This window comes from Manis pentadactyla, chromosome 3 (genome assembly GCF_030020395.1).
Source record: "Manis pentadactyla isolate mManPen7 chromosome 3, mManPen7.hap1, whole genome shotgun sequence".
Taxonomy (NCBI): Eukaryota; Metazoa; Chordata; class Mammalia; order Pholidota; family Manidae; genus Manis; species Manis pentadactyla.
Window position 1 is genome coordinate 2,879,369 of NC_080021.1, and position 18,733 is coordinate 2,898,101.

Below are 18,733 nucleotides of genomic sequence, written 5' to 3' on the forward strand. Positions count from 1 at the left end.
CCTGGGGCGCTGTAAGGCCGTGGGGGCCGGGAGGAAGCTCCGTGGATGCGGCGGCTGCCAGGGGCTGCGTGTCCTCACAGGCCAGTCAGGGAGGCTCGGAGCAGTACCGCTGTGGCCTGTCTCAAGCTCCCCTTTGCCTCCGCAATGGCTCTGAGGGCAGCTCTGCTAGTACCCCCATGTTGCAAAGGGGGCACTGATGCATCACAGATGCAGAACCTCGGAGCCGCACAGCACAGTCGGACTGAAGTCGGAGCGGTCTGGCTCTAGGGATGTGGGCCTAACCAGCAATCGCCCCACCCCAGAAGCCCTTGGTGCGGGGGCTGAAGCAAGGCGGTGAACCGGAGCACCCGGGGTTGGGGGGAGTGTGGCGTGAGGAGAGGGCTCTGGAGGAAACCCCAGCACGGAAACAACCTCCAGGGAAACAGGAGCCCAGTCAGCGCACACTGGGTGGCTAAGGGGGCACCTGGCAAGTGTTTTACAAGGGTGGGCAGGTTAAAGGGAAAGGACGGGCTGTCCCATCACGCTGTCCTTCACTTTCTAGGCAGCACTGTGAATCAATCGTAGCCAAAAATTTTGGTTGAAGAGAAACTGGCAAAAAATGAGGAAAGGGAAATATCTGTGACTGTGAGCCTTCCCTGTAGTTAATCATTAATTAGTTCTGTATTAAACCAAATTCAATCACATCAGTTCATAGTTTATCAGTTTTGTTTTTTTTTTACATTACAGAGCTGATGATAAAAACAAACCCACATGTGACAGGTAAACGTGTGTGTGTGTGTGTGTGTGTGTGTGTGTGTGTGTGTGTAAATAAAATGTAACACCTCACAGTCCCTGGTGATCTTCATTTTCTTATTGATCCCCTGACATAACTGCTCTCAATTCCAATTCTTTAGTATTTTGCCCCCTGTAGTGACCACTGCAGGGCACAAGGCAGAAATCTGCCGCCTGGTTCAGCTTCTCCGCCCCCCCGCCCAGCCCACAGCAGGCCAACAGGTACCTTCCATTAGACTCTCCACTCTACCACCCCTGGGGGGCCCAGCACGCCACCTCCACCCCTTCCCATCCCAGCACTCATCATCGCTTCTCCTTGCAACAGTGTCTTGGGATGAAGAACTAAACTGCACACCCTGATCATTTAATTTGCTGTAAAAATGTATGAAAGTACTAACTTTGCAGTGTCACAGACAGTCTGAGCTGTAGTTTTTTGTCTGTCTCATCCAGTTGAGTCTGGGGGACATGTGTTAGTTTCCTGTATGTTGCCTGGCTCATTTTGAGTGTGCACGTTACTGGGCTCAGCAGCAGGAAGTCACGGGGATGAACGGCAGCAAAAAAACCAAGGAGCTCAAGCAGCTGGCAGAGAAACAAGACCCATTCATTCATGGCTAGTTTCCTGCAGTCACAGAAACAGCTCAGGCTCCCCCCAGCTAGAAGGGGGCACCGGGCCAGGAGTGAGGAGCCACGCTCTTTTAAAATGTGGCTCCAAACCCAGTGTCCAAAGCTGAACAAGAGCTAGAAAATCCTTGCAGTCTGAAAGGGGCCCTGCTTATCTAAGAGAGGTCTCTTGGAAAGCATCAGCTCTTTCCTACTTCCTTGGTGAGGAAAATACTCCATAAAACCTAACTTCCTGGACTTTCTTGATAGGCATTAACACTCCTCCAGAACTAGCAGGAACAAGCAAGACTGTTGTGCACATGCTGGCTCCGTACGGAGAGCTTCAACATCTGCTTTGTGTTGACCGAGGCTCAGGAAACAAGGCATCTATCTATGCATGCTCTTCAATGTTAAACCGATTCACACACAGACAGAAAACTACTCAGAATGTGACAGCTTCAAAATGAAGCAGCACTATTAGGCTGAATCATCAGAGACTGCTGTTATTATTCAGCCATTTTATATTACTGCACCAAATTTTATCACATGCTGCTGGCAACAATGAACTCAAAGGATTTCCCAGATGGAAAGGTTATAAGAAAATCTGCAACAAAATAATAATAAGCTGAGAATACACTGAATTATTTATCCACGAACCAAATGCTAAATATCAATATATTAATGGTACATGCAAAGCAGCTTTTTAAAAACTGAGATACAATTGATACATAACAAAATTCGCTTCTGGAGTATAACATGATTTGATAGCTTTATGTTACATGATCACTGCAGTAAGTCTGCTTAGCATCAATCACCTCATATAGTCAAAAACCACTTTTTTTCTTAAGATGAGAACTTTTAGGACCTACTCTCTTAGCAACTTTGAAATATGCAATATAGTATTCCTGATTTATATGTCTTATAACTGGAAGTTTGCACCTTCTGACTCCCGTCACCCATACCCCATGCCCCACTCTGGCAATCCCAATCTGTTCTCTGTATCCATGAGCTTGATTTTTTGTTTGTTTGCTTTTCCTAAAGATTCTACACATAAGTGAGATTAAATAGCATATGTCTTTCTCTGACTTATTTCACTTAGCGTAATGCCCTCAAGTTCAATCCAGGTTGTTGAAAATGGCACGATTTGCTCATTTTTTATGGCTGAATAATATTCTATTGTGTACATGTATATACACGCCACATCTTTATCTGTTCATCTGTGGATGGACACTTAGGTTGCTTCCATGTCCTGGCTTTGTGAATAATGTTGCAGTGAACATGGGGAGCTTCTTTCTCATCCAGCTACAGGGGCCTTTCTCGGTGTAACTCCCCATTCAGGCCCCAGGTCTCACTCTCCCGGGCACCCCCACTCAGCAACCAGTTTGGGCACAGAGCAGAGGCCTGGCACTGATGCTAAATGTCTACTAAGGCAGGCACTTCTGTGCTTGACAAGATGTTAAGCCCGCAATGGTCAACTGCTAATCACAGAAATAAGAGTGATGACTATTTCCTCTAAGAATAAAATAAAGTGTTCCTGACAGTACACTAAGAAACTTTATTTTATTGAGAATTGTATAGATCAGAAGCCTGGTTAACTGTTGATTTCTGAACATACCTCCTTCTGAAATTAGATTTCCACTGTGAATTATATTCAAATAAATTGAAATTTGGCTATCTTACTTGCTACCTGATTTTAGATTTACAAAAGATCTGCAAAGATAAGGGAAAGAACTTAATGTCCCTCACCCAGATCCCCTTAAAGGTGACACCTTCCATGGCATTAGCACATCTGCTTGTAAGACACCAACACTGGGACAACACTATTCACTGAACTACAGACTTAATTCAGATCTCACCAGTTTGCCCCCAACACCCTCTACTTTACAGGGCCCTTTAGCATGAACATTCACTATAAACAATCCTTTAGAAATCTAGATGTGAAGGAAAAAGACATGTAAAACAAAAAGGCTTCTGGGAAAGCAAAAATACTGACATAGCCTGCTTTGGGAAAAGCAAAGTATTGCTTGGTCTAGCTATTCCATAGGGCTCTTCTGGAAGAAACAGCAAGCTGATGTGAATTTCCTGTTAGTTGAAGCTTCATTTCATAGCAGTAGTTTTGAAGAAGGGACTGTCTGAACACAGCCCAATTTGTACTGCAGTTGCTGTATACTGCACAGGCATATGTTTACAGCAGTACATCTCTCTCAACAACTGGATGACAATCAGCGCAATGTTGGAAGAATTTATATAAAGGTGAAGAAATTTTGGCCTGCGGACAGGAACCAGTAATTAAGTGATTTAAGAAGCCAAATATACATAATTTGTTTTACAGTTACACTGATTCCCTTTTTATTAGAAAGTATGCAAGAAATGAGTTCTAACAAATATGTGTATGAATCATTAGATAAATCCATACCTAACAGTAGCTGAACTTTATAATCTCTACTGCTTATATCAAAATCAGCAGCAACTGAACTCAAAAAACACAACCGCTATTTGTCAGGCTCATAAGAAATTTTCTCAAGTTCTCCAAGGTCAGTCCCTTCCCTCTGTATCCCCAGGACAGCCTCTGCACCCTGGCCCGATCACTCTGCCTTTCAATCTGCCCTCCATCCTGTGGTCAGATTTATATTCTATAATCCAAAAACTGATCCTGTCCCTGCCCTGCTGTGAAATCTGCACTGAATCCCCAGTGTTCCTAAGCGCCCTTAGGTCAGTGTTTGAACCCATACACAGCGACTCTTCACCCACAGTGACCTCACATGCCCCTGAGCACAAACAGGGCTTGGCCTGCCTCTGCGGTGGAGCTCAGATGGACAGCACCGATGTCAGGACAGGGCAGCTCACAACAGTGGACTCCAAGGGATGTCCCGGAGGAAGCCTGCAGAGAACACACCCTCGGCAGGGAAGGACTCCTTCTGAGCATGGCTGCAGCGGCGCACACACACCCAGGAGAACAAGCTTCTCCAGCTTTTCAGAGTCCTACTGTCTTCATGCCTTTCTCAGTGTCCCTCTGCCGAGAAAGTGTCTCCTCCAATTCTATTCATCTGTCAAACTGCTGCTCAAGTTGTTTATTCTTTTGTTTAAACAGTGATTTATCAAACATTACGGTATGCCAGGTATTACGCCAAACAGGGTTTAGAGCAGAGAATGCAGCAGACCTTTGCCCACATGAATCCCCAAATACAGTGAGGGTAAGCAGACAAGATACAAACAGGTAAGTAACTACGTAACTGAAATCTGAGAAAGTGAAATTAACAATTAAGATACTGAGCAGGGTCTTAAGATAGAAAAGAGCGTTTCCCCATCTCTTCTTAGGATGGTGGGGTGAGAACAGAAAGAAGAGGGTCTTAAGCTGGGGTTGAGAAGGGCTCATCGTGGGGGGCTGGGGCTGTGGGGGAGGAGTGGGCTAGTCCTCCACTGAACCTCCTTGGGCATTCTGTGTCACCTAGGCTACAATGACACCGTGGCACCTGTGACCTGTACCCAGGGCTCCCTGCTTTGAGTATGACAATCCTTTTTAAATGTAGAATAATTTCTTGGACTCCCAAATGATAGCAGTCAGACCTCTTATATAAGTGCTCACCTACATACAGCTTTAGGGAGGCTTTACAGTAGTTCTGCGGCCTCCGCAACTGAGAACTGCTGATGACACTGCTAACGTGATGCACTATTTCCATATGGTTTCCTGCTTTTTCATTTCATGTTGGGCAGTGCACTTTTCTGTCCAATGACAATGTAAACTCAGTAATGAATGGTGTCTTATACTTGTTTGAACTCCCCCCATGCTCCTCAGTAAACTACAGATTTAAGCGCAGAAGCATCCCTTCCACTCAAGATCTTCCCATGTCTTCTTGGTGCTCACGCCAGGCCTCTCCAGGACAAACTGAGTCTCCTATCCTCCCGTCCACAAGAGGATGACCAACCACACCTAATAAGCCTCCAGAACAACACAACTCTACCATCCTCACATACCTCCACGGACCCTGGATTTTGCCTCCAACCCCTTTCCCCATGACAAGCTCCACATAAAGCTCTTGGTCCTCTGACTGCCACACCAGAGCCAGTTTACTCATGTCAATGGGCTGCGGGCTACCTGTCAGTGGCAGCAGGGTCCAACCCCCGCTGTCCTGCCTTCACCATGTGGAGAGTGCTGCCGGACTGGGCTTCCCCACCATTCATCCCAGAAGTTCATTAACAGATCAGGAAACGTCAATGAAAACAAAACAAAGTGGCAGCACTGGGAACACTAAGGAGTACACTTCTCTACCGCTCCAACACACCTTCTCATGTTCACAGAGCACTTTCCACTTCACAACAGACACTGTGTACTCATTTCCCTAGATTATCAAGCAGCCACGTGAGGATGGGAGGGCCATCACTGCCTCCCCATTTAGGCTGAGAAGACGGACTAGGAGAAATCAGTCCCAGCCCCGGCGGCCCTGCTCCTGACAGGATAGAGAGCAAGCAGGACTGGAGAGCTGGACACAGGACTTCTGTCAAGGGTTGCATCTGATGGACTGAACCAACACTGTGACCCAGTGACAGGCAACAAACCCGGAGCCGACTCTACAACCACCAAGAAACTCCTGTGTGGAAATGCATCTCAGATTATGCAATAAAAGATGATTTGGCATTTTATTGCTACTAGTGATAACACGATGCTCACTCTTCACTTCATTATGGATAACACCCAGTCAGTTCTTTCGACACTCACTGTTCTGAGACTTTACCTATTTACCCATTTAATCTTTGTGTGAACTCTGTGTTTTAGAAAGTGGTCTTATCCCCATTTACAGATGTGGAGACTGAAATACAGGAAGCTGCAGTAACTTGGCCAAATTCCCATGCAATTCAATTTGAAGAAGTCAGAATTCACACCAAGGCAGTCTGGTTCAGAACCAGTTTTCTTAACCATTATGCTACATTCTCTCATAACACACATCTTATCCTGCTTGGGCCTCAGGTGATGAGGGAGTCTTCCATATGGCTGTTCTGGTGTAGAACATAACCTTTGTGATAAAAAGAGCAGTAACAGCCACCTTTTATGAACTGCACTGTAACAGGTACTGTATTAATATATATATATATATATGTGTGTATATATATATATGTACATACACACACACACATACACATAAATCTGTTAAATAGTCACACCAACTCTACAAAATATTATTTTCTTCATTGTGGAAATAAGAAACCAGGCCCAAGAGTATGAGGCTAGTAAATGGCAGAGGTCCTCTGAGCCGGACTCTGCCTTGACCCAGTCAGGGTCCTCCCACTGCACTTGATTGTCCTGGCATGTGTTCTGGGTTGGGCGAGGAAGCACCTTTCCCAGTCTCTGGGCGTTCTCCCTGCAGTGGGAAGTTCAGGAAGGGATAAGATGGTGCTCTTCACAAGTTAGTAGTGAGCAGGAGAGTCCACATGGTCGCAGCAAGAAGACAGGTCTTCAGAATGCACTTGCACACACATTCAGCCACCACTGTGATTCCTGCACATTCTGCTTCTTTACCTGTGTGTGTCAAAATACCTGAGACCATAAAGACCTACATGACAAGGTGTTGCAATTATTGTACATGCAACTTTCTTAGATTTGTACTTAACTGAGTATTACACACAATCAAGAAGTGGAGCTATGTTTTTTGAGAGAAAGCTATATTTTATAAAGAGCTACTTGCCATAAATATGATTAGAATAACTCAGCTTTTTGTATTATAAATTTTACATGTAAGTGAGAAAAACCACATACCACGAAGGAAGTATTTGCATAATGTGGTCATCTGATTACAATAAAGCAGATTAGTTACCTTGACAGAATCCAGTAAACTCCGAGGAAAAAACCGCTTCAAACCAACATCTTTTCTGAAATATAAAAAGCAGCATATTAACAAGTAACAGCACTAATCAGTTAATGACACTGTTGCAAGAACATAAAGGCAGTCCGTTTACCGTCCACACATTACACAGGAAGAACTAGATCCACGAAAGCCCCAATTTACCAGCATAGTCACAAAAGGGTAAGACAAGTCCTTTTCTAGATTTGTACAGAAAACAGCAATGCGAGTTGGCTTAAATAGTAAAAAGCCTTTCTTTTTTTAACCCTTATGATGAAAACCCTTCTAAAATATTGCCTCTTTGCAAATTACAATGTATAAACAAACTGTTCTTTTTCAGACACTGCTTGAAGATTAGCCTTACAAACATCAGGTACAACCTTGTAATAATATATTCGCAGAGAAAGTAGACTGGCCTGATTAGGAAAAGATCAAGGATATACCATGGAAGTTGAAAAAAAATCCCTTGGATTAAACATAAAAGTTGACTCTTTTTCTTAAAAGAAACTTCTTTGATTAAGGAATTCATTTATCTAATCAAGGTTTATCATCTCAGTTTCACATAGGAAACAAAAAAATAAAACAAAATCAAGTGATTTGCCAAAAGTCGAGCCTCAAAACTGTCTGGCTGAGAAAATCGATGGGCAAGAATAGCTCATGCTTTTTTCCTGCTGCTTTGGGTTCTAAGTGACCCAGGTTTGGCCACTAGATGGCAGTCAGTGCTAGTGAGATAGAACAAGGCCCCTAGACATTAAGGAAGGTCAGGAGACTACGTGGCAAATACAAAAGGATAAAGGAGGAGAAAAGTGAATACAGGTACCTTTTCAGAATTATAAAAGGAAATAATAAACTGAATATAAAATATCAAATAATAAATAAAACAAGGACTTCTTCGTCTGTAACTTAGCTAGCATTATAAACAAAACCAAAGATGTCAAAGTTTATATGGTCCATCCTACATCCAAACATTTTCATCTCCTTTTCTACAATCTGATTACTAGTTAGTGCCTAAACTAGCGACCTCCTTGCTAAATCCAAAACTGGTCTTGGTTCTCATTCTTTTTTGTTCTGTTATTATGTTCACTACATCCTTATACAATTCTTCCTCAGCTTCAATGACATAACTGTTCTGATTTTAACTACCACTTGAGTCATAGTACATTGGTTTTCCATTTAATTTTCTAACCACTTTTATTTGTAACCTCCCTTCCTTATCTTTTCAGATCTGCAGCACCTACTCTGCTTTTCAGGATATGAAGAGGGAGATTGATCACCCAAGTTCTTCCTTTTCTTGTTGTCTCCTAACCAGTGAGGACTTTGCATTTTAAGGGTTTTGGTGCTAATCACTATGGGAAGTACGAAAATAAACACATGAAAGAAAAACACCCTAGAATCTTTAAGACATTGTCCTAAGCATTTTCTTCCCTATTTTCCTTGTAAGGCAACTATTCCTTAATAAAAAGCACTTATTTCCAAACAGAGTCCTGGACTGGCATCTCTGCTTTGTCAAAGGATGGATCTGGCTACTAACACCTGTAAGTGCCAGGTTATCTGTGTGTAAAACGGGGGTGCCTACCCTTCCTGCATACAGTGCTGCTGAGGATGGAACTGGGGTGTGTCAGGTCTGTAGAACTCTAAGGCGTAGTTTTCTTGCCTCCAGAAATTCCACAGACATCTCTCCTGTCTGGTGAGAGTTTGGTCCACCTGCCTGATGACCTATTGTTTTGAGCAGATTCTGCCATAGTACAATATACTAGAGGGCAGGGGTAGGGCGGGGGAGGAGAGGAGGATACAAGCTGGAAGAGCAGGTGACCCAGGGAACAGACAGTGGGAGGGTGGGCAGCAGAGGCAGTGAGAAGTGGAGAGATGCGATGTTTCAGACACAGAGCCAACAGTGCTCAATGGTGGGACAGGAGAGAGAGACAGAATGAAGATGGCGAGGAAACACTGACACCATGTCCTGAGACAGGAGGGTATGAGTGCCAGGCCTGCCTCAGACATGTTGGGCTGGAACCGTGCATAGGCAACCTCTTAGTGGGGATTTCAAGGAGGCGGCTGGTCACAGAAGTATTTGGATGAAGGGAAAGACCAGGGCAGGGCAGGGCATGTCCTTTTCCCAACTGTGAATTGTCCACTGCCATTAGTCAGCCAGTTATACAACTGTTTTTCTTAGAGTCAAGTAGAAAGTGAAGAATTTATCATACTCACCTGTCAAAGATGGGAAAATTAAAGATGGGCCAAGAGTGTGTATGTATCAAGAAAAATGAGACAGAACATATTTCTTTGTGAAAACAAAGTCTATTACTAGTTGTTTTACTTTCAAGGTGAAGACAACTACATCTGGGAAAAAAAGCTGAGGCCAACTAATGCTTAGCAAGTGGGCAATTTAGTTTTTTCCTACTAAATTAAATTCCAATTTAATTTTAGTTTTTACTTAAAAGTAATACTTTTAAGTAATATGAATTTGTAACATTTGTCTATACATTAGAACTCTTTTAAATGGGGCATCTGACAAGTGAGAAAATAAAAATGAGGCCAAAATATCTTACTACGCTGACGGACAGTGATTGAGGTGGGGTGTGTGGGGGGGAACTCGGTAATAGGGGTGAATGTAGAAACTACATGTTGCTCACGTGAAACCTTCATAAGATTATCAATGATACCTTAAAAAAAAAGAGGCCAAAGCACACAAAATCACTGGAAAAATCCAATTATGACACCCTTACACATTTTGTTAATCTCATCAAGAAGCCAGTCGACTCCAGGCTTCATGGTGGAGGATGCTGAGAAACTCTGGGGAGCACTTAAGGTGCTACATTCAAAGTTTCAGGGAACACCTATTATCCAGATTTAAATCCTCTTAGGAAACCAGCAGGGACATGTAGCCTGTCCCATTTTTAATATGAGACAGCCTCTTTCCAAGCTGCATACCCAGCACTGGATTACAATACATATGCTTACCTGTAGTAGTTCAGCTTTAAGCTTTATGTGACATAAAACTCATTTGAGCCCAAACTCCACAACTGTCAGATAATGTGAATAAGCCAATAAATACTACTTATGCTTCATAAACAAAATACAACTACTGGCCTTTATTGTAAAGTAATTCTTTACTATATAAATAATTGTCAAAGGGTATCCGAAATGCATGTAGACTCATTTGACAAAAAAAACAGCTTACACGAAACTTTCAGAGTATTGCCAAACCCTAATTTCTACAAGCATTAGGTTGTTAGACTCGCTTATGGGTTCCAAGGAAGCTTTTTAATCCATGCACAGCTAACAAGGTATTACTATTAGGTGAGAGCTGTGTTGCCCACTACATAGCCACAAGAAGCTGTTTACACTCAACTTAGTTAAATTAAAAATCTAGCACCCAGTTGCATTAGTTACATTTCAAGTGCTCAGGAGCCTCATGGGGCTAATGGCTACCATACTGGCTGGGGCAGACGGGGCATTTCCATCATCAGAGAAAGCTGTAGTGTCAGTGCTGGGTTAGAACAATGAACCCAGGCATCCACCCTGACTCTCTAGAGCTCCTCAGTAAGGGCAGGGGTGGGTGAAATGCAGGGAGGTTGGGTCCCGCTTGCACAGCGCGAGCACACAGTGTTCCCATGAGCTGCTCATGAGGACGGGGGAAGAAGCCAGGGTGGCACGGAGGGCATCCTGCCACAGTGACACAGCGGGTCTTACAGGGAGGGGGCAGCTGTGAGTTGTTCGACAACCCAGCCCTTCGGCTGGGGCTGCCTGTCCATGTGCTGCAGTTACTAGTTCTTACTTTTCTCTTAGCAGCAAAAGGGTTTCTGTCACCTAGACTCTAAGATTCAAACTAGTTTGCTTTAAGTTTCAAAGAAAGCAAGACTGTACTCATTTACTCACTCATATGAGGCCCCACATTAGACAATGGGGCAGAGAAACCATTACAACATATTCCCTCTTCTCAAGTGAGAACACAGCATCTCAAGTACCTGTACAGGAGCCGGGGAGGTGCCTCAGGTACCAGCAGAGGAGTGCAAGGGGTGCCCCAGGTACCGGCACAGGGCGCGAGGGGTGCCCCAGGTACTGGCACAGGGCGCAAGGGGTGCCCCAGGTACCGGCACAGGGCGCAAGGGGTGCCCCAGGTACCAGCACAGGGCGTGAGGGGTGCCCCAGGTACCGGCACAGGGCGTGAGGGGTGCCCCAGGTACCAGCACAGGGCGCGAGAGGTGCCCCAGGTACCGGCACAGGGCGCAAGGCGTGCCCCAGGTACCAGCACAGGGCGCGAGAGGTGCCTCAGATAACAAGCCTTCAAATATTGAGATTAGGGTTTCTGGAGCTTAAAATTTGTATTGATGATTAATTTTAAGCCAGATTTTTCTTAACTGATGTTTAACCATGTCCTTCAAAGGAAACAGTCTCACCACGTTCGGTCGGACTGATGAGGCCGCCCGCCCCTCCCACCACACACCACAGCGGCTGGCGCGGGTGATCTCAGGGGTGTGCAAGATACCTCCTCGATGAGCCCAGCCTGCGGCCTTGTCCGGCCCGGGGTATCATGTCCACAAACCCACGCACAATGGGCCTGGGAGGCCTGAGGGGGGAACTGGCTTTACTTACACATTAAAAAGCAATTAAGCTTACTGTAAGTGAATTCTTGCATCAAGGATAAATTTACTTCTCCTTTGGCACTACTTCTGAGAAGACCTGATTTTATCTGTTAACTTTTTTTAATACTTTGTGGACATGATTCTTCCAAGGTTTAGAGGCAAAAAGCAACCAAAATCGACTCCAAAATATAACTAAAACGTGCATTTTCATATAGTATCTATCTTATCCTTGCCTCCAAACTCTGAGAATTGAGTATTAATTTAAAAGTACGAAGGTACTTTACTTCTAAAATGGTACCTTAAGCCTCTTAAAAACTGGAAAGTGCTCAAGTTCTCTCCCTACAGTAGAGACTGCTCTCTGTTTCATCCTGCTGTTCTTTTTCTTCCCAGGTATACACTGCATTCCTCCCTGATGCTGGCCAGGTGGGGCCACTTGGCTATGACTCAGCCATGTTCCTCTAAGAGAAAAGTAATATAATACGATGTGTCCTTGAAGTGGGGACAGGGTCGGAGCGAATGTCCACTTCTTCCTCTTCCTTGGGTCTGGAATACAAATGTGCACACCGTGCTAGGCCATGAGATGGCATGCTGTCGAGGATGGGATGGCCTGGCACCCTGGTGGGGAGGAACACTGACTCCCTAGGACTTGTTTTGTATGAAAGAGAATTGACCTTGTATCTCAGTGAACCACTGTCAATTCATGCAAAATCTGCCTGCATCCTCTCCTCTGATACACTGTTACAGGTGCCAAGAAAACATGACTATGACTGACAAGACAATGGAAGAGGAGAAGCACAATTAACCTCAGCTAATTTTAAATTTGATTCATGTCAGACTCAGCTAAGGACTGAAAATACCAGGAGGTCCCCACATCAATGCAGCTTACATTCCCATAGAAAAGAGAGACAATTTTACAAACAGCAGCAAAATTCATTAAATGCAAAGATGATTAAAAACAAATTACTAAAAAAAAGCAAACCACCTAACAGGAAATAAGCAGAATCAAAAAGTGGTTCATTTATAATAATTTCACAATAAATTCAATAGTTTGAAAAAGAATCATGGGTACGTAAAATTCTTCCTTCTACAATATCACATCATGAGCCATAATCTGAACACTGTATTATTAGCTTATTTTGGTTAATTTGTCATTGTCAGCAATGTAGTTCTTAAGCTTGATAAAAAAACAAGTTTCCTAAAATATTTTATCTGACCCTCTATGGCTGCCTTCTTCTCTTCCCTTTACCTCTGATCTACAAAAGATGTAAATAAAAGTCTCATTTGTTTGCGCTCTGGCTAGTTCCCACGAGGTGAGGTTCTAGGGACAGAAACAGGGTGAATTCACAGCAACATACCTCCTCTTTGCCTAAGAAAAGGTGCCTTGTTTCTACCAAGGCTGGAAAGGCATGGGAAGAAAGACTGATCAGTTCTTCCAGGTGGTTTGAAGAAAAAATACAGAAGCTTCTAGAAAGCACTTTTTCTCACCCTCAGAAGTTGGGCCTCATTATTTTTAGCGTAATTCAAAATAATTGTTTTGACACATGGTAAAGTTGCAGGGTATTCTTCATTCAACTTTAAATAACTGAGACTATCTTTAAATTTTCTGGTATAAACCAAGCAACTATATAGATTATTTCATAATTTTTCTCTTTACTGGCAAGAAAAAGAATCCTAAAATAAACTAATAAGGAACAGGTAACATTTAGCATTCTTGTGTAATTCTTTTCCATAATGGGGAAATGTATACATTTCTAAATGGCTCCAGGTTACTAGGAATGGAAATGCTGAGCCCACTGGAAGGAGAGCCAGGCTCTGCACACAGCCACACCACCTGTCAGCCGGCACCACTGCAAAGCCCTGGCATTATCCTTTCCAACCTGTGGTGGGAGACAGAACCAAAGGAATCGCTTTAAAAATCTTAAAAGTCTTAAGAAAAAATAATGATTAATCTACAATTGTTCACTGAGTAAAACCACCTTTCAAAACCAAGGGTGAAATAAAGAAATGGAGAAAATGACAGAAACAGAATTTTACCATCAAAGTCATATTTTTAAAAATTTCTAAATATATACTTTAAGAAAAAGGAAAACTGAGACCAAAAAGCCAGGTTGAGCTCCAACGAAGAAGGTCTCGCCAACAGAGTGACGATAGGCAGGCAGGCAGGCAGACCCTGCCTACTCAGCCGTGGGCTGCAGGAGGGCACAGCGACTTCCCAGTCTGCTGCAGTGGGAGCCGCCTGGCGGTCTGGACTCGACGCTGTCTGACGGTGGGGTGAGGACCGGGCAGTCTGGCACAGGGCCTGGAGGCTGGAGCTGTGCCACTCATTCCCCAGCTCTCAAAGAAGCCGGAGCAGCACAAACGAAGCCCCTCTGGAGTCCTGCTTGCCCAATATCATGTCACCAGGCTCTGCTTCAAGACACCGGGGGGTGAGTCAGAGTAACAGCAGACTGAGACACCCCAGCACCCCGCAGGCGTTGTCAGACAACACCAAACAGCTATGCATGAAAGGCTACAAGAAATATGGCACAATCCCACCCATAAGCATGCAACAAGGGGTTACAGGGGATGAAGAGCAGATTACACTGCAGGAAAGGGACCTCCAGGAGGCAAAGATATAAATGGGGAAATGAAAACTGAATGGACAGGGTATGACAGGAATTAAGTATTTAGAAGAAAAATCTAACTAAAGTACACACACCCTGCCACAGAGAAAAATACAAATGTAAAATACTGAAGATGTTAAGAGATTTAGAGGTCAAAAATACATCTAGTGGACAATTAAAGAGATAATGGCATATATTTTCCAGTTGTAAAACATGAATTTACAGAGTCAAGAAGCACATCGTGTTTCAAGCTGGGCTTATAAAAAGAAACCCAAGCCTAAGACGTGAGTGCACCTGGAAAAGACCAAAACCACGGAGATCTTAGAAGAAAGGTCAGCCACAAAGAAACACCAACAGATTCATCAACAGCCATGTTATCTTGAGAATGTGGAGAAAATACAAGATCTGATCAATATATTTGAAGGGAAAGGACACCAGAAGGGTAGTATGAGATGGACAAAAGAATGTTTAAGAAATCAAGTAACAAAAATTATAAAGTTAAATAAACAATGTCCATATATAATTAAAATAATGTCTAATATTTGGGGTTCAAGTAAGAAAGAGCTAAAATCACTGGGGAACTGGAGGGTTAAGATACAAGGAGGCAGAGAGACTTAAGATGTCCCAAGGTCCCTGTATTGTTTAAAAGACTTCTAAAATTAGATTTGGTTCAGCTAATATAAAGGGTAAAATGTAAGAGTAACTAATAAGAGAGTAGAAATAGTTTATACATTTTTAAGTCATTAGAGAAGAAAATTTGGAATATGAAAACCAATTAAGAAATAGAAAAAACCCACACACATACACACCCCACCCTGAAAAAAGAAAACAAAATTAAACCTATCAGTTAAAAGAAAGACTCAGCAAACCAGGCTTGGGAAATCTTGCTCTATGATGTTTTCTAAGAGACACATCTAAAAAGTGTGAGGACATAGGAAAAAAAATTGAAAGGAAAAAATGGAAAATATAAACTAGGCCACTGCTAACCTAAAGAAGGCAAAACAGACTTTGAGGGAAAAAACCCTAAAAATCAAAAAAATGTTGGTCATACTCAGGATCACTATGACACAAGATTCAATTTACCAAGAAGATACAATCATTCTGTGTATATGCTGAGTTTAAAAAGCCCAAGATATAAAGCAAAAAAAATAAGACCTACACAAAGAAATTGGCATAACCATTATCACAGAGGGAGATACCTACCTTCTTAGTTACTGACATGTCAAGAGGCAAAATACCAGTAAAAGATATTAACAAGCTTGATTAGAAAACGCATTTTTAAAACCATGCTAAAACATTTATAAAAACTGATAAAATAAGCAAATATAGCAAGATGTTAATAGCTTAGGATTCTAGGTAGCAGATACACGTTCACTGCACAATTCTTTCAACTTTTTGTATGTTTGAAATTTTTTCATAAGAAATTACTGGAAATGATCTTATACTAGTCCAAAAAGAGTCTCAACAAGAGCCAAGGAAGCTATTATCACACAGAGCACTCTGACCAAAATGTGATAAGCTGAAAGTTAACTGAAAAAGGACAACTTTTACAAAATAGCCACACATTGGGAAATGTAAAAATAGAAATAATTCCACTAAAGTTTTAGAATATCAGGTCTTGAAACTCAAAACCAAAATGAAAACAACTGACAGATTTCGCTACTTAAAAAAAGAAAAACTACATAATGAAAAGCCATATAATCATGGTTGAGAAACAAAGACAAATTGTAAAGAATATATAGAACAAATATTACAAACATGGTTAATATGACAAAGATCTCTTAATAAGAAAATAATAAACATGGAATAACTAATGAAAAATACAGCCAATTTACAAAAGGAATATAAAATGGCCTATAATGGGAAGGTGTTTAATATCAACAACAATCAAACTAATGTAAATAAAACAAGCTATTATTTGTTGCCTATCAGACAGGCAAAAACAATGAAAAATGGTGACTTTGCCTTACACTATTATTAACCTGAATGTCTGCCATTAGGTGACTGGTTAAAACACAGTATTTATACACCAATTTGATAGACTAATATGCTAATATATATTCAGTCACATGGAAACATCTTTGCAGAATAAGGCTGAATAAAAAATGCAGGGTGTCAGAAGAAAAAAAATCCTACCATTTGCAACAACATGGATGGAGCTAGAGGGTCTTATGCTCAGTGAAATAAGCCAGAGAGAAAGACAAGTACCAAATGATTTCACTCATCTATGGAGTATAAGAACAAAGCAAAAACTGAAGGAACAAAACAGCAGCAGACTCACAGAACCCATGAATGGACTAACAGTTACCAAAGGGAAAGGGACTGGGGAGGGTGCGTGAGAAGGGAAGGAGAAGGGGAATAAGGGGCATTATGATTAGCACACATAATGTAGCAGGGGGGCACGAAGAAGGCCGTATAGCACAGAGAAGACAAGCAGTGACTCTATGGCATCTTACTACACTGATGGACGGTGACTGTAATGGGGTATGTGGTGGGGACTTGATAATGGGGAGAATCTAGTAACCACACTGTTGCTCATGTGATTGTATATTAATGATACCAAAATAAAAAATAAATAAATACAATTTAAAAAATGTAGGATGCATGTACAGTATTGTTACTTTTCTACTGGACCACATGTTGCATTGTGCGCACATGTCTATTTAGAGGGGTGCTATATTTACCAAGACTGTGAAGGTGGTTAACACTGATGGGATTTGATTTCTTTCTAAGTTTTCTTAGTATAGTCTCAATTTTCTTCAGCTAAAATGTATTACCTTTGTAAAGCTATTTTGTAATCAGAAGCAAAGAGCTTTACTAATCTAAGGACAGCAGTGGAAGAGCTAGTCAATGGTGGAACTAGGACTTAAGAGTTTTCTATATACGATATCACGTCATCTTCAAAGAGTGACAGTTTAACTTCTTCCTTACCAATCTGGATGCCTTTTCTTTCTTTGTATTGTCTGATTGCTGTGGCTAGGACCTCCAAAACTATGTTGAATAAAAGTGGGGAGAGTGGCCATCCTTGTCTTGTTCCCGATTTTAAAGGAAAAGCTTTCAGCTTCTCGCTGTTAAGTATGATGTTGGCTGTGGGTTTGCCATATATAACCTCTATTACATTGAGGTACTTGCCCTCTGTATCCATTTTTTTGAGAGTTTTAATTATGAATGGATGTTGAATTATGTCAAATGCTTTTTCAGCATCTATGGAGATGAACATGTGGTTTTTGCCCTTCTTTCTGTTGAATTAGTGGCTGATGTTGATGGATTTTCAAATATTGTACCATCCTTGCATCCCTGGAATAAACCCTACTTGATCATGATGAATGATCTTTTTGATGTATTTTTGAATTCAGTTTGCTAATATTTTGTTAAGTATTTCCACATCTACGTACATCAGACATATTGTTCTGTAATTTTTTTTGTGTGTGGTGTCTTTCCCTGATTTTGGCATTAGAGTGATGCTGGCCTCACAGAATGAGTTTGGAGGCTGGGTATTAGGTCTTCACTAAATGTTTGATAAAATTCAGTGGTGAAACCATCTGGTCCAGGAGTTTTGTTCTTAGGTAGTTTTTTGTCTACCAATTCAATTTCATTGGTGGTAATTGGTCTGTTCAGATTTTCTGTTTCTTCCTGGGTCAGTCTTGGAAGGTTGTATTTTTCTAGAAAGTTGTCCATTTCTTCTACATTGTCCAACTTGTTGGCATATAATTTTTCAGAGCATCCTCTAATAATTCTTTGTATTTTCATGGTATCCATTGTGATTTTTTCTTTTTCATTTCTGACTGTTTATGTGTGTACTCTCTTGTTTTCTTGATAAGTCTGGCTAGGAGGTTATCTATTTTATTTTCTCAAAGAACCAGCTCCTGCTTTCATTCATTCTATTTTATTCTTCTCAATTTTATTTACTTCTGCTCTTATCTTTATTATGTCCCTCCTTCTACTGACTTTGGGCTTCATTTGTTCTTCTTTTTCTACTTTCACTACTTGTGAGTTTAGACTATTCATTTGGGATTGTTCTTCTTCCTTGAGGTAAGCCTGTATTGTTATATACTTTCCTCTTAGAACTGCCTTTGCTGCATTCCACAGGTTTTGGGGTGTTGAGTTGTTGTTTTCATTTGTCTCCATATATTGTTTAATCTGTTTTCATTTGGTTATTGATCCTTTGATTATTTAGGAGCATGTTGTTAGACCTCCATGTGTTTGTGGGTTTTTTTTGTTTTCTTTGCATAATTTATTTCTAGTTTCATACCTTTATGGTCTGAGAAGCTGGTTGACACAATTTCAATCTTTCTGAATTTACTGAGGTTCTTTTTGTGGCCTAGTATGTGATCTA

General features: G+C 41.8%; 1 protein-coding gene across 11 annotated transcripts in view; it reads right to left on the reverse strand.

Moving 5' to 3' along the window:
* Window positions 1-18,733, reverse strand: part of PTK2 (protein tyrosine kinase 2) — a 294,240-nt gene that overhangs the window by 121,244 nt on the left and 154,263 nt on the right. For all 11 annotated transcript variants that reach the window (XM_057497658.1, XM_057497652.1, XM_057497654.1 and 8 more), the window contains one exon: window positions 7,182-7,236. In XM_057497658.1, the coding sequence (XP_057353641.1) occupies window positions 7,182-7,236 (55 nt within the window). The remainder of the gene's footprint in view (window positions 1-7,181; window positions 7,237-18,733) is intronic.